The sequence below is a fragment of the Oncorhynchus nerka genome, linkage group LG28, assembly GCF_034236695.1.
Source record: "Oncorhynchus nerka isolate Pitt River linkage group LG28, Oner_Uvic_2.0, whole genome shotgun sequence".
Taxonomy (NCBI): domain Eukaryota; kingdom Metazoa; phylum Chordata; class Actinopteri; order Salmoniformes; family Salmonidae; genus Oncorhynchus; species Oncorhynchus nerka.
Genome location: NC_088423.1, coordinates 14,905,189 through 14,918,900, shown reverse-complemented (window position 1 = coordinate 14,918,900; position 13,712 = coordinate 14,905,189). Strand labels below are relative to the sequence as shown.

General features: G+C 42.7%; 1 protein-coding gene across 1 annotated transcript in view; it reads left to right on the top strand.

Annotated features, from left to right (window-relative positions):
- Positions 1 to 2,358, top strand: part of LOC115112903 (sorting nexin-29-like) — a 165,739-nt gene extending 163,381 nt beyond the window's left edge. Inside the window, exon 21 of the mRNA XM_029639944.2 lies at positions 654 to 2,358. Coding sequence (XP_029495804.1) covers positions 654 to 783 — 130 coding nt within the window. The 3' untranslated portion in view covers positions 784 to 2,358. The remainder of the gene's footprint in view (positions 1 to 653) is intronic.
- Positions 2,359 to 13,712: the final 11,354 nt, after the last annotated feature.

Genomic DNA, 13,712 nt, shown 5'->3' with positions numbered 1-13,712 from the left:
AATCCTACGAGTGTCAAATGTACACCAGTAGGAGATAACCATTGACAAATACCAACTGTTCTCAGCCTCAGTACTTGTGCGTGACCATGGCTATTTGCATTTCAAAACACCCCTAATTAACCAAATGGTCAAAATCATCCCTTTAAAGCCTGTGGGTATATACACTGAGTGTACAAAACATTAGGAATACTTCCCTAATATTGAGGTGCTCACCCCCCTTTTTCCTCAGAACAGCCTCAATTCGTCAGGGCATGGACTCAAGGTGTCCAGTGTGTTCCACAGGAATGCTGGCCCATGTTGACTCCAATGCTTCCCATAGTTGTGTCAAGTTGGATGGATGTCCTTTGGGTGGTGGATCATTCTTGATACACACAGGAAACTGTTAAGTGTGAAAAACCCAGCAGCGTTGCAGTTCTTAATACAAACCAGTGAGCCTGGTTCCTACTACTATACCCTGTACAAAGCCACTTCAATATTTTGTCATGCACATTCACCCTCAATGACACATACACACAATCCATGTCTCAGTTGTCTCGAGGCTTAAAAATTCTTCCTTAACCTCACTCCTTCAAGTGACATCAATAAGGGATCATAGCTATGTTACTAACCTCTGGTTTCCTTTACTGACCTCTTGACCTTTTGTCTCCCCCCAGGGACATTCCAGTGGCCAGCGAGGGGAGCAGTAAGACGGCCCGGTCCAAATCCTCGTCAAGCTTCCCCATACTTGGGCGCAGCCACAACCAGGAGGGCCGCAACCTAGAGCCCCAGAGCGGCGACCTCTAACCTTTAGCCTCTGACCTGTGACCTCTGACCTCTTCTTTGATTGGATTAAACAGAAGAGTTTGTTGGTGCTCCTCCTGGATGGATTATGAGCCATAGAGAGGGACATAACGGCTAATGGCTATGCAGGCGAGAGGCATGACACTGCTCCTCCTTTAGGCTTTCTACAGGTTTCCAACAGCAGGACATTATATCCTCCCTCTCTGGGATCTACAGAGGCAGACTCTTCCTTCTCTCTGACCCTGCCTAAAGATTTTACTCAAAGACCACACGTGGAATAGCTGGGTCAACAACAGACATTGAACCAAGATGGGGGGAGACTGTTTCCTAATTTTACTCAGTTTTGTAGTGAAACTGTATCATGGTCAGTGTTTTCTAGCTTCTTTGCAGTGAGGGGACATATAGAAATGTGTTCTTTATACAATGTTTTTTTCTTGGCGAATGTCAGCATTTTGGTGCCATTTTTGAGTTTGACATCATCCCTTTACCTGACATTAGCCAAAGCGATGGGCGTTCATCTTTTATATTTCTGTTACCAAACTGTTACCATACGATAATCTGCACAATGTCATATTCCATCACACAATTTAAGGATTTTATCAATGCAAATAAATCTGCTGGATTGACTATCCAGCCGTTCCAATGATTGTGAACTGAATGTAATTTAGCAGGAGACTTAACAGTGAATAGATCGTAGCTTGAAGAGAAGCTTGATCAAGTGCATGAAACGTGTGCACTGCTTTAACTTAAATACATACAGTACATATTACTCAAGAATAGAGATTACTGGACTTGGAAAGAAAATAAGAGATTACTTGGCAAATGTTGATGGAAGTTGTTCTTGTGACTGCCCCCAGGCAGCTGTCCAATCAGAACTGTTAAAATAAGACGTAAACAGGAAGTAGCAGATGATAACCTAGAATGTAAATCAGTTTGTACACATCAATAATATGAGCAAATTATAAAATTATTACCACTCTTCTTTTGAAGCACAATAATCAAGTATTAATGATAAACAAGAAAAAAAAATCATTAACTATGACAAACGGTGCTGGTGTTGCATATTGTATGTTAAACATTTAATGGAGAAACAGTTATAATGTCTGCAATCATGGACCCTGGTTATAGACACAACAAAACGCTCAATCGATCGATTCTTTCTACTCAGGCGTTAAGCGATTTTATCCTGGCCACTATTTTACAGTACCAGAGAGGAGGAGGTCGTCTTTGCCACTACTAAACCAAGGTTAATTACTGTTCCTGTCACATGGCTAGGACCAGGAGTTTTCCCCAGACCATGTGACCTGACCTGGAGAAACTCCGGACCCTAGTTGTAGGCTGTAACTAGAGCCCAGAGTGTTTCCTGGTCATCTCATTTCTAAGACTGAGAGGGTTTCCCTGTCAGATCACATGGACAGGATAAGGAAAAACTCCTGGCCTTCCACAAGACTCCCATCTTTAGAGGGCTTCTCTTGTACCTTCTTTCCTAGCTTTTAGCCCAACAGTCTGCCTTACATCACTGTCAGTGGCACAAAGAGACTAATGAATAAAGGGGTTCATACTGTACGTACATACCAACGGTGTTGTGTTATTGTGGTGTTCTACATAATTCTAAAGCAGTAACAGAATGGGACAATGTTCATTCTTGATGATTAATTAAGGGCATGAACATTAGAAATGTAAATAAAATCGGATGGCTGTACATTATGTATACCTCAGCAATAAGGCACGAGGGACTGTGTTATATGGCCAATATACCACGGCTAAGGTGTAACGGGATTCTTCTGTTGAAGGAGAGGCGGACCAAAACGCAGCGTGGTTATTGCATCTTTAATAAGGATGAAAATAGAACAATATACAAAAAAAAGAAACGTGAAAAACCGAAAACAGTCCTATCTGGTGTAACAAACACAAAGACAGGAACACTCACCCACAAACCCCAACACCAAACAGGCTACCTAAATATGGTTCCCAATCAGAGACAATGACTAACACCTGTCTCTGATTGAGAACCATATCAGGCCAAACACAGAAACAGACAAACTAGACAGACAACATAGAATGCCCACTCAGATCACACTCTGACCAAACAAAACATAGAAACATACAAAGCAAACTATGGTCAGGGTGTGACATAAGGGCTGTTCTTGGCACCGAGGTGCCTTATTGCTATTATAAACTGGTTACCAACCTAATTAGAGCAGTAAATATAAATGCTTTGTCATATCTGTGGTATACGTCTGTCAGCCAATCAGCATTCAGGGCTCGAACCACCCAGGTTATAAATTAATGTACATACTGTGCCCGGTATGTGTATGGTGGATAGATGTGTGTATGGATGAAAATTAAAATATATATACAGTACCAGTCAAAAGTTTGGACACACCTACTCATTCAAGGGTTTTTCTTTATTTGTACTATTTTCTACATTATAGAATAATAGTGAAGACATCAAAACTATGAAATAACACATGGAATCATGTAGAAACCAAAAAATGTTTCATATTTCAGATTCTTTAAGGTAGCCACCCATTGCCTTGATGACAGCTTTGCACACTCTTGGCATCGCCTGGCTACTTTGAAGAATCTCAAATCTAAAATATATTTTGATTTGTTTAACACATTTTTGGTTACTGACTGATTCCATATGTTATTTCATAGTTTTGATGTCTTCACTATTATTCTGAAATGTAGAAAATAGTAAAAAATAAAGAAAAACTGTTGAATGAGTAGGTGTGTCCAAACTTTTGACTGGTCCTGTACATAGACACACACTCACGGGCCAGTTTATTAGGTACACCCATCTGGTCCGACATGCTGACGCGATGATATTACGCAATTGCTGCAGATTGGACGGTGGTACATTCACGCTGCGAACAGCCCGTTCCATCTAATCTCAAAGACGCTCCATCGGGTTGAGGTCTGGGGAATAACCAGGCCACTCAAGCAAATTGAACTCGCTGTCATGTTCCAGGCGATGTTTTTCCACTCCTCAATTGTCCAGTGTTGATGTTTTTTTTTGCGGTCTTTATCTTCCAATCTTTTGTTTACTAAGACACACTGCCTTTCCAGGGGTGTGTTTGTTTGGTACCGTGGAGAACGAGTGTGTGCCTATGTCCATTGACCAGAAAATTGTGTACATGCCTAGTTAGGATGTGGAGTGCTCACGGCGATGTTACACCTAAGCGGACACGGGCATACAATGATTATGCATATTGATGAATACAGTTCTCTCATTGACATGATGGCTCAGTGGGAAGGGCATGAAGGCAACAGTGACCTCCGTTAAGACGAGGTCACAGCATGAACATATCTTCACACCATTTGAATACCAGAAAGCGTAGTTTTCTTTTTTACATTGACATGAAAGGCAAGAAAAGGTAAGACTGTATAGTTTGTGAACTTAATGAATGGGGAATCTGTGAGGCTTGGAATTTAAAGCTAGGGATTTTGCATGAACCTTAGTGGGGATTCTAGCAGTATATTATGCCATTATTTACCATTGCTTCTTCCCCATCTGATTACAGCTTGGCAGGTCTGTGTAGGTAGCATGTGTAGCTGTTGGTGTGATGGAGTGGCCATCTTGGCCAGTGGCCACCTATTCATTTTGCTGGAAAACCAAGGCCCCCTAGCCAGATAATACTTTACTGTTCTTCTTACTTTACTCAAAGGCGGGCGGCGGGGCTGCCTAGTGCATTGGACTAGTAACCAAACGGTTGCAAGATCGAATCCCCGAGACGGCAAGGTAAAAATCTGTCCTTCTGCCACTGAACAAGGCAGTTAACCCACTGTTCCTAGGCCGTCATTGAAAATAAGAATTTGTTCTTAACTGACTTGCCTCGTTAAATAACGGTAAAGTTTTTAAAAAAATATGAAAAGGGCTACATCCCAAATGGCACACTATAGAGTACACTACTTTCAACCAGAGGCCAAGAGTAGTGCACTATATAGAGAATATAGCCTCAGACTCCCTGGCTGCAGATAATTGCCAGTAGCTCATCCATCCATAGTTCTCGGCTGGCCTAGTACATCTCACACACATCACAAAGTGCTCAAAGCTTTAACCTGTGATCTAATGACTTTGAAAATCCATGGAGCTGCTACCGTCTACGAGGGCGGAAGCTAAGTGAACTTGTATTGTTAGCTGAGCTGCGTGTAGAACTGTAGGGCTCCATAGAACTGTATCAAGCTGTGTGGGCCTCTCCAGTTAATCTTAACCACAGAGATGTGCTCTGGTCTCAGTCCAAAGTGATTGAAATCTCCTCTATTGTGTCGAGGAGGAAGCCGGTCTCAGAACCTAATTGGCGAGTTAATCTCATCAAGTTGGGTGGGATTTGAGGACTGATGCCCTGAGGGAGGGGAGAGAAATGGGGAAGGAGTCGGACCGCAACAAGACATTGGCCCAGATATTGAAACGCAATTAACACACTTTAACGCAGTCACAACTGTTCTGTTCCTTCATGAGTCCAGTTTTATAACTTGGGGCGGCAGGTAGCCGAGCGGTTAGAGGCGAGCCAGCAGTTGGAGGGTTGCCAGTTCAAATCCTTGGTCTGTTGGGAACAAATATGGTGGGAAGTGAGCTGGTAACTGGAGGGTTGTCTTTCAAATCCTAGATGACATTGCCTACCGTTGTACCCTTGAGCAAGACACTGAACCTGTACAGTGGGGCAAAAAAGTATTTAGTCAGCCACCAATTGTGCAAGATCTCCCACTTAAAAAGATGAGAGGTCGGTGGAAAATAAGTATTTGGTCAATAACAAAAGTTCATCAATACTTTGTTATATACCCTTTGTTGGCAATGACAGAGGTCAAACGTTTTCTGTAAGTCTTCACAAGGTTTTCACACACTGTTGCAGGTATTTTGGCCCATTCCTCCATGCAGATCTCCTCTAGAGCAGTGATGTTTTGGGGCTGTTGCTGGGCAACACGGACTTTCAACTCCCTCCAAAGATTTTCTATGGGATTGAGATCTGGAGACTGGCTAGGCCACTCCAGGACCTTGAAATGCTTCTTACGAAGCCACTCCTTCGTTGCCCGGGTGGTGTGTTTGGGATTATTGTCATGCTGAAAGACCCAGCCACGTTTCATCTTCAATACCCTTGCTGATGGAAGGAGGTTTTCACTTAAAATCTCACGACACATGGCCCCATTCATTCTTTCCTTTACACGGATCAGTCGTCCTGGTCCCTTTGCAGAAAAACAGCCCCAAGCATGATGTTTCCACCCCCATGCATTCTTTGTCCTCCAAACACGACGAGTTGAGTTTTTACCAAAAAGTTCTCTTTTGGTTTCATCTGACATTCTCCCAATCTTCTTCTGGATCATCCAAATGCTCTCTAGCAAACTTCAGATGGGCCTGGACATGTACTGGCTTAAGCAGGGGGACACGTCTGGCACTGCAGGATTTGAGTCCCTGGTGGCGTAGTGTGTTACTGATGGTAGGCTTTGTTACTTTGGTCCCAGCTCTCTGCAGGTCATTCACTAGGTCCCCCCGTGTGCTTCTGGGATTTTTGCTCACCGTTCTTGTGATAATTTTGACCCCACGGGATGAGATCTTGCGTGGAGCCCCAGATCGAGGGAGATTATCAGTGGTCTTGTATGTCTTCCATTTCCTAATAATTGCTCCCACAGAAAGATTTCTTCAAACCAAGCTGCTTACCTATTGCAGATTCAGTCTTCCCAGCCTGGTGCAGGTCTACAATTTTGTTTCTGGTGTCCTTTGACAGCTCTTTGGTCTTGGCCATAGTGGAGTTTGGAGTGTGACTGTTTGAGGTTGTGGACAGGTGTATTTTATACTGATAACAAGTTCAAACAGGTGCCATTAATACAGGTAACAAGTGGAGGACAGAGGAGCCTCTTAAAGAAGAAGTTATAGGTCTGTGAGAGCCAGAAATCTTGCTTGTTTGTAGGTGACCAAATACTTATTTTCCACCATAATTTGCAAATAAATTCATAAAAAAATCCTACAATGTGATTTTCTGGATTTTTTCCCCCTCATTTTGTCTGTCATAGTTGAAGTGTACCTATGATGAAAATTAAAGGCCTCTCTCATATTTTTAAGTGGGAGAACTTGCATAATTGGTGGCTGACTAAATACTTTTTTGCCCCACTGTAAGTGTTTCCAGTTTCAGAGATTTTTGTAGTTCGTTCCAGTCATTGGCAGCAGAGAACTGTAAGGAGAGGCGGCCAAAGGAGGAATTGGTTTTGGGGGTGACCAGAGAGATATACCTGCTGGAGTGCGTGCTACAGATGGGTGCTGCTATGGTGACCAGCGAGCTGAGATAAGGGGGGGACTTTACCTAGCAAGGTCTTGTAGATTACCTGGAGCCAGTGGGTTTGGCAACAAGTTTGAAGCCAGGGCCAGCCAACGAGAGTGTACAGGTCGCAGTGGTGGGTAGTATATGGGGCTTTGGTGACAAAACGGATGGCACTGTGATAGACTGCATCCAATTTATTGAGTAGGGTATTGGAGGCTATTTTGTAAATGACATCTCCGAAGTCGAGGATCGGTAGGATGGCCCGTTTTACGAGGGTATGTGTGGCAGCATGAGTGAAGGATGCTTTGTTGCGAAATAGGAAGTTAATGCATTCATCTTCAGATAGCTAGGTGAGACAACCACATATCACAGTTAGTTCATTCATCTTCAGGTAGCTATGTGAGACAACCACATATCACAGTTAGTTCCTTCATCTTCAGGTAGATAGGTGAGACAAACACATATCACAGTTATTAGTGCATTCATCTTCAGATAGTTAACTGTGATATGTGGTTGTCTCACCTAGCTATCTTAAATCAAATCCAGTTATATTTGTCACATACATTTTTAGCAGATGTTATTGCGGGTGTAGCGAAATGCTTGTGTTGTCTAGCTCCAACAATGCAGTAATATCTAACAAGTAATATCTAACAATATACACAATCTAAAGTAAGGAATGGAATAAAGAATATCAATAATTGGACAAGCAATGTCAGAGCGGCATAGACTAAGATACAGTGGAATAGGATAGAATACAGTATATACATATGAGATGAGTAATGCAAAATATGTAAACTGACTAGTGTTCTATTATTAAAGTGGCCAGTGATTTCAAATCTATGTATATAGGGCAGCAGCCTCTAATGTGCTAGTGATTACTATTTAACAGTCTGATGGCCTTGAGATAGAATCTGTATTTCAGTCTCTCGGTCCCAGTTTTGATGCACCTGTACTGACCTCGCCTTCTGGATGATAGCGGAGTGAACAGGCAGTGGCTCGGGTGGTTGTTGTCCTTGATGATCTTTTTGGCATTCCTGTGACATCGGGTGCTGTAGGTGTCCTGGAGGGCAGGTAGTTTGCCCCGGTAATGTGTTGGGCACCCTCTAGCGAGCCCTGTGGTTTTGGGCGGTGCAGTTGCCGTACCAGGCGGTGATACAGCCTGAAAGGATGCTCTCAATTGTGCATCTGTAAATGTTTGAGGGTTTTAGGAGCAAAGCCACATTTCTTCAGCCTCCTGAGGTTGAAGAGGCACTTCTTCTCCACGCTGTCTGTGTAGGTGGATCATTTCAGTTTGTCAGGGATGTGTACGCTGAGGAACTTGAAGCTTTCCACCTTCTCCACTGCGGTCCTGTCGATGTGGATAGGGGAGTGCTCCCTCTGCTGTTTCCTGAAGTCCAGGATCAGCTCCTTTGTTTTGTTGATGTTGGTTGAGAGGTTATTTTCCTGGCACCACATTCCCAGGGCCCTCACCCCCTCCCTGTAGGCTGTCTCATCATTGTTGGTAATCAGGCCTACTACTGTTGTGTTGTCTGCAAACTTCACGATTGAGTTGGAGGCGTGCATTGCCACACAGTCATGGGTGAACAGGTAGTACAGGAGGGGGCTGAGCACCCATTCTTGTGGGGCCCCAGTGTTGAGGATCAACAAAGTGGAGGTGTTGTTTCCTACCTTCACCACCTGGGGTCGGCCCATCAGGAAGTCTAGAACCCAGTTGCACAGGGCAGGGTTCAGACTCAGGGCCTCGAGCTTAATGATGAGCTTAGAGGGTACTATTATGTTGAATGCTGAGCTATAGTCAATGAACAGCATTCTTACATAGGTATTCCTCTTGTCCAGATGGGATTGTGCAGTGCGATGGCGATTGCATCGTCTGTGGATCTATTGGGGCGGTAAGCCACGGAGAAGGAGAGCACACAGTCCATGGTAGCGGGCCGAATCCGTGGCAGTGTGTTATCCTCAAAATGGGCGAAGAAGGTGTTTATATTGTCCGGAAGCAAGACTTGAGTGTTCGCGACGTGGCTGGTTTTCCCTTCGTAGTCCGTAATTTTCTGTAGACCCTGCCACATACGTCTCACATCTGAGCCGTTGAATTGCAACTCCACGTTGTCTCTATACTGACAAAACGTCAGTATAGAGACAATTCAACGGCCTGTTTGATTGCCTTACGGAGGGAATAACTACACTCTTTGTATTCTGCCATATTCCCAGTCACCTTGTCATGGTTAAATGCGATGGTTTGCACTTTCAGTTTTGCACAATTGCTGCCATCTATCCACGTTTCTGGTTAGGGTAGGTTTTAATAGTCACAGTGGCTACCACATCTTCTATACACTTCCTGATAGACAAATACACTGATACGGTGACTGAGTTTATGTTGGTCTAGGAGGCAACATGTAACATATCCCATTCCGCATGATCAAAACAGTCCTGAAGCTTGGATTCCGATTGGTCAGACCAGCATTGAATAGTCCTTAGCACAGTTACTTCCTGTTTGAGTTTCTGCCTATAGGAAGGGAGGAGCAAAATAGAGTCATGACCAGATTTGCCGAAGGGAGAGCAGGGGAGGGCCTTGTAGGCATCCCAGAAGTTGAAGTAGCAGTGGTCGAGTGTTTTAGCAGCGTGAGTACTACAGTCAATGTGTTGATAGAACTTCGGTAACATTTTCCTCAAATTTGCTTTGTTTAATTCCCCAGCTACAATAAATACGGCCTTAGGATATGTGGTTTACAGTTTGCCTACAGTCCAGCGAAGTTCTTTGAGGGCTGTCGTGGTATCGGCTTGAGGGGTGTCGTGTCTTTACTATCATTAAATTGAAGACTCCTGTAATTAGTATTACGAGATTAAACTGAATAATCATGTAACTGTAATTAACTAGGAAGTCGGGGCACCAAGGAAAGTATTCAGATTACAAAGTTATAATTACCAATATAACCTTTCAGATATTTTCATATCTGATCAATAGTCTTCTGAATAATGATTTATTTATTTTACCTCACGTTTAGTCTCATTCCAAACGTCGTAAATTGTTGGTTATCTGCACGAACCCAGTCTTCACTATGAGTCATCCATACATCAATTGTCTTAAATAATGTATTGTATAAATATAATAATAATAAATATAATAATGTATAATGTAACTAAGTAATTCACAGAAATGCATAAACAAACAAACATGGTAAATGTGGTTACATGAAATGATAGGAAAATGTGACCTAGTGGGCTGAACAGGCATGGCGGCTTGTTAGACAAGAGAGAAGTGGGGGTCGACTAAGAAGTCACTACAGAGTTAATAATTATAACAATTGAAATGATAATCCTTTACACATGAACGCTCACTCATTCGGGAACAATTGCAATCAAGATATATATTTACGCTCAGTGTGTCGTCTTGATCGCTGGTGAAAAGTCTTTCTTTTGTAGAATTGTCCGTCTCTCTCCCTCTGTCTTGGTTAGAGGGGACAGTTCAAAGTGACATTCGTTATAGAATGGATGTTTCGGCGGTTGTCGTTCTTCGCGTTCAATGATACCGAATTCCTAGCTGCAGACTAGTAATTAATATCAAATACTTGTTCTCATTCTGTCGGTATCGATAGTCTAAGAGTTTAACCACGTTTTGTGGTTAAAAGATTCTGCAACCTTTAGCCATCTCGTAATTGGGGTAAGCTCGGTCTACAACCTTTGTCTCCCTCCTAATGGAGAAAAACATGGTCTGGTGAAAATTTCTCAAAGTTGGGTTTTATTCGGAATGGCAGGAAAGGGCTGTCCCAGGATGTCTGACCCTAACTGGGCTCAGGGGCGGTCCTCTGATTTAGTTCAAATCCAATTCCCTTTTTGAGTTTTTCTTCATTAAACAGTCCAAAATCACATTGTAAAATTGTGTAAATTGTATCATACTCACTCATTCATATTATACAACAATTAGATGTAAACCTTATATCTGGGGCTATTATATAAACAGCGTTATGGTAATGTGGCCAAACCGTCTCCCATGAGCTTCCCAAGTTGTGATGAACGGACCAGTTCTTCACCGATCTTTTACACTTTCTCCGAAACATGAAATTTGTTCGTACCTCAAGTTCTGTGAGGTGGAAGGATTTCCTTTGTCTCCATGAAAAACTACTCTCTATAACTGTGTGTCCATGAGGTCTTCTCAGGAATTTACGCCCTCTGACCACAGCAGCCTAGTTGAAGGAGGCAGGGTGGAGGCAGGGAGAGGGGGATGGGCTTGCTATACCCAAAAAGGCCAACGACATGACAGGGGGAATAAACACAGCTGTGACTATAACCGAAGTGAACTCTCTTGGGAGGTAATACGGTCGGCATTCGATTGTGAGGTATTCTAAGTTGGTGAACAAAAGGACTTGAGTTCCTATATGTTATCACAATCACACCATGAGTAGTTAATCATGAAACATACACCCCCCGCTTTTTCCCAGAGAGATATTTGTTCCTGTCTGCGCAATAAACTGAGAACCCAACTGGCTGTACGGGACTCAGACAGTATATCCCGATGAATGCACTAGCTGAGACAACCACATATCACAGTTAGTGCATTCAGATAGCTAGGTAAGACAACCACATACAGTGCATTCAGAAAATATTCAGACCCATTGACTTTTTCCACATTTGTTACATTACAATTGATTCTAAAATGTATTAAGTGTACACACAATACCCCATAATTACAAAGCGAAAACAGGTTAAGACATTTTTGCAAATGTATAAAAATAAAAAAATCCATTATTTAAATAAGTATTCAGACCCTTTGCTATGAGACTCGAAATTGAGCTCAGGTGCATCCTGTTTCCATTCATCATCTTTGAAATGTTTCTACAACTTGAAGTCCAATTGTGGTTAGTTAAAATGATTGTATATGATTTGGAAAGGCATACACATGTTTATATAAAGTTCAACAGTTGCATGTCAGAGCGAAAACCAAGCCATGAGGTCGAACGAATTGTCCGTAGAGCTCAGAGACAGAATTGTGTCGAGGCACAGATCTGTGGAAAGGTACCAAAAAATGCTTGAGCATTGAAGGTCCCCAAGAATACAGTGGCCTCCATTCTTAAATGGAAGAAGTTTGGAACTACCAAGACTCTTCTAAGAGCTGGTTGCCCGGCCAAACTGAGCAATCTGGGGAGAAGGGTCAGGGAGGTGGCCAAAAACTCAATGGTCACTCTGACAGAGCTCCAGAGTTCATCTGTGGAGATGGGAGAACCTTCCAGAAGGACAACCATCTCTGTAGCACTCCACCAACCAAGCATTTATTATAGAGTGGCCAGACGGAAGCCACTCCTCAGTAAAAGGCATATGACAGCCCGCTCTGAGTTTCAGACCATGAGAAACAAGATTCTCTGATCTGATGAAACCAAGATTGAACTCTTTGGCCTGAACGCCAAGTGTCACGTCTGGAAGAAACCTGGTACCATCCCTACGGTAAACCATGGTGGTGGCAACATCATGCTGTGGGGATGTTTTTCAGTGGCAGGGACTGGAAGACTAGTCGGGATCAAGGGAAAGATGAATGGAGCAAAGTACAGAGAGATCCTTGATGAAAACATACTCCAGAGCGCTTAGGACCTCAGACAGGGTCGAAGGTTCACATTCCAACAGGACAACGGCCCTAAGCACACAGTCGAGACAACGCAGGAGTGACTTCAGGACAAGTCTCTGAATGTCCTTGAGTGGCCCAGCCGGAGGCCAGACTTGAACCCGATCGAACATCTCTGGAGAGACCTGAAAATAGCTGTGCAGCGACTCTCCCAATCCAACCTGACAGAGCTTGAGAGGATCTGCAGAGAATTGGAGAAACTCCCCAAATACAGGTGCGCCAAGCTTATAGCATCATACCCAAAGGTGCTTCAACAAAGTACTGAGTAAATGGTCTGAATGCTTATGTAAATGTGATATTTCAGTTGCAAGAATTTCAAAACTCTTTTTGCTTTTGTCATTATTGGGTATTGTGTGCAGATTGATGAAGGGAAACAACTATTTAATCAATTTTAGAATAAGGCTGTGACGTAACAAAATGTGGAAAAAGTCAAAAATACATTTTGTAGAAATGCACCGGTATTGTGCTGGAGATAATGAAAATGAGGTTCAAAAGTAGTGGAATTGCCCTTTAAGCTTGAAGGTCCGCTCCATTTGTTATGTGTTGAGACGTTGGGTCTTTCAGAGGACTGACATATAGGAGAGATGAAGGATGATGACGGAGGTGGATTAATTTACCAGTGCTCCTGTGACCCGGCTATCCTTCCATGGACTGATGTTTTTACACTGGAATACATTTCAAAATTCATTTTAACTGTCAAATAGGCATCATGTCTAACACATCTTTAGTTTTAGTAGCATTCTGTGACTGAAGTGATACAGTAAGACCAGATTTTCAGGAACACTTCTGTTATTTGTATATATTATGGATCCCCATTAGTTCCTGCTAAGGCAGCAGCTACTCTTCCTGGGGTCCAGCAAAATTAAGGCAGCTTATACAGAACCAGTCAAAAGTTAGAACACACCTACTCCTTCAAGTTTTTGAAATTGTATTTGTACTATTTTCTACATTGTAGAATAATAATGAAGACATCAAAACTATGAAATAATACATATGGAATCATGTAGTAACCAAAAAAGTTTTAAACAAATCAAAATATATTTGAGATTCTTCAAAGTAGCCAC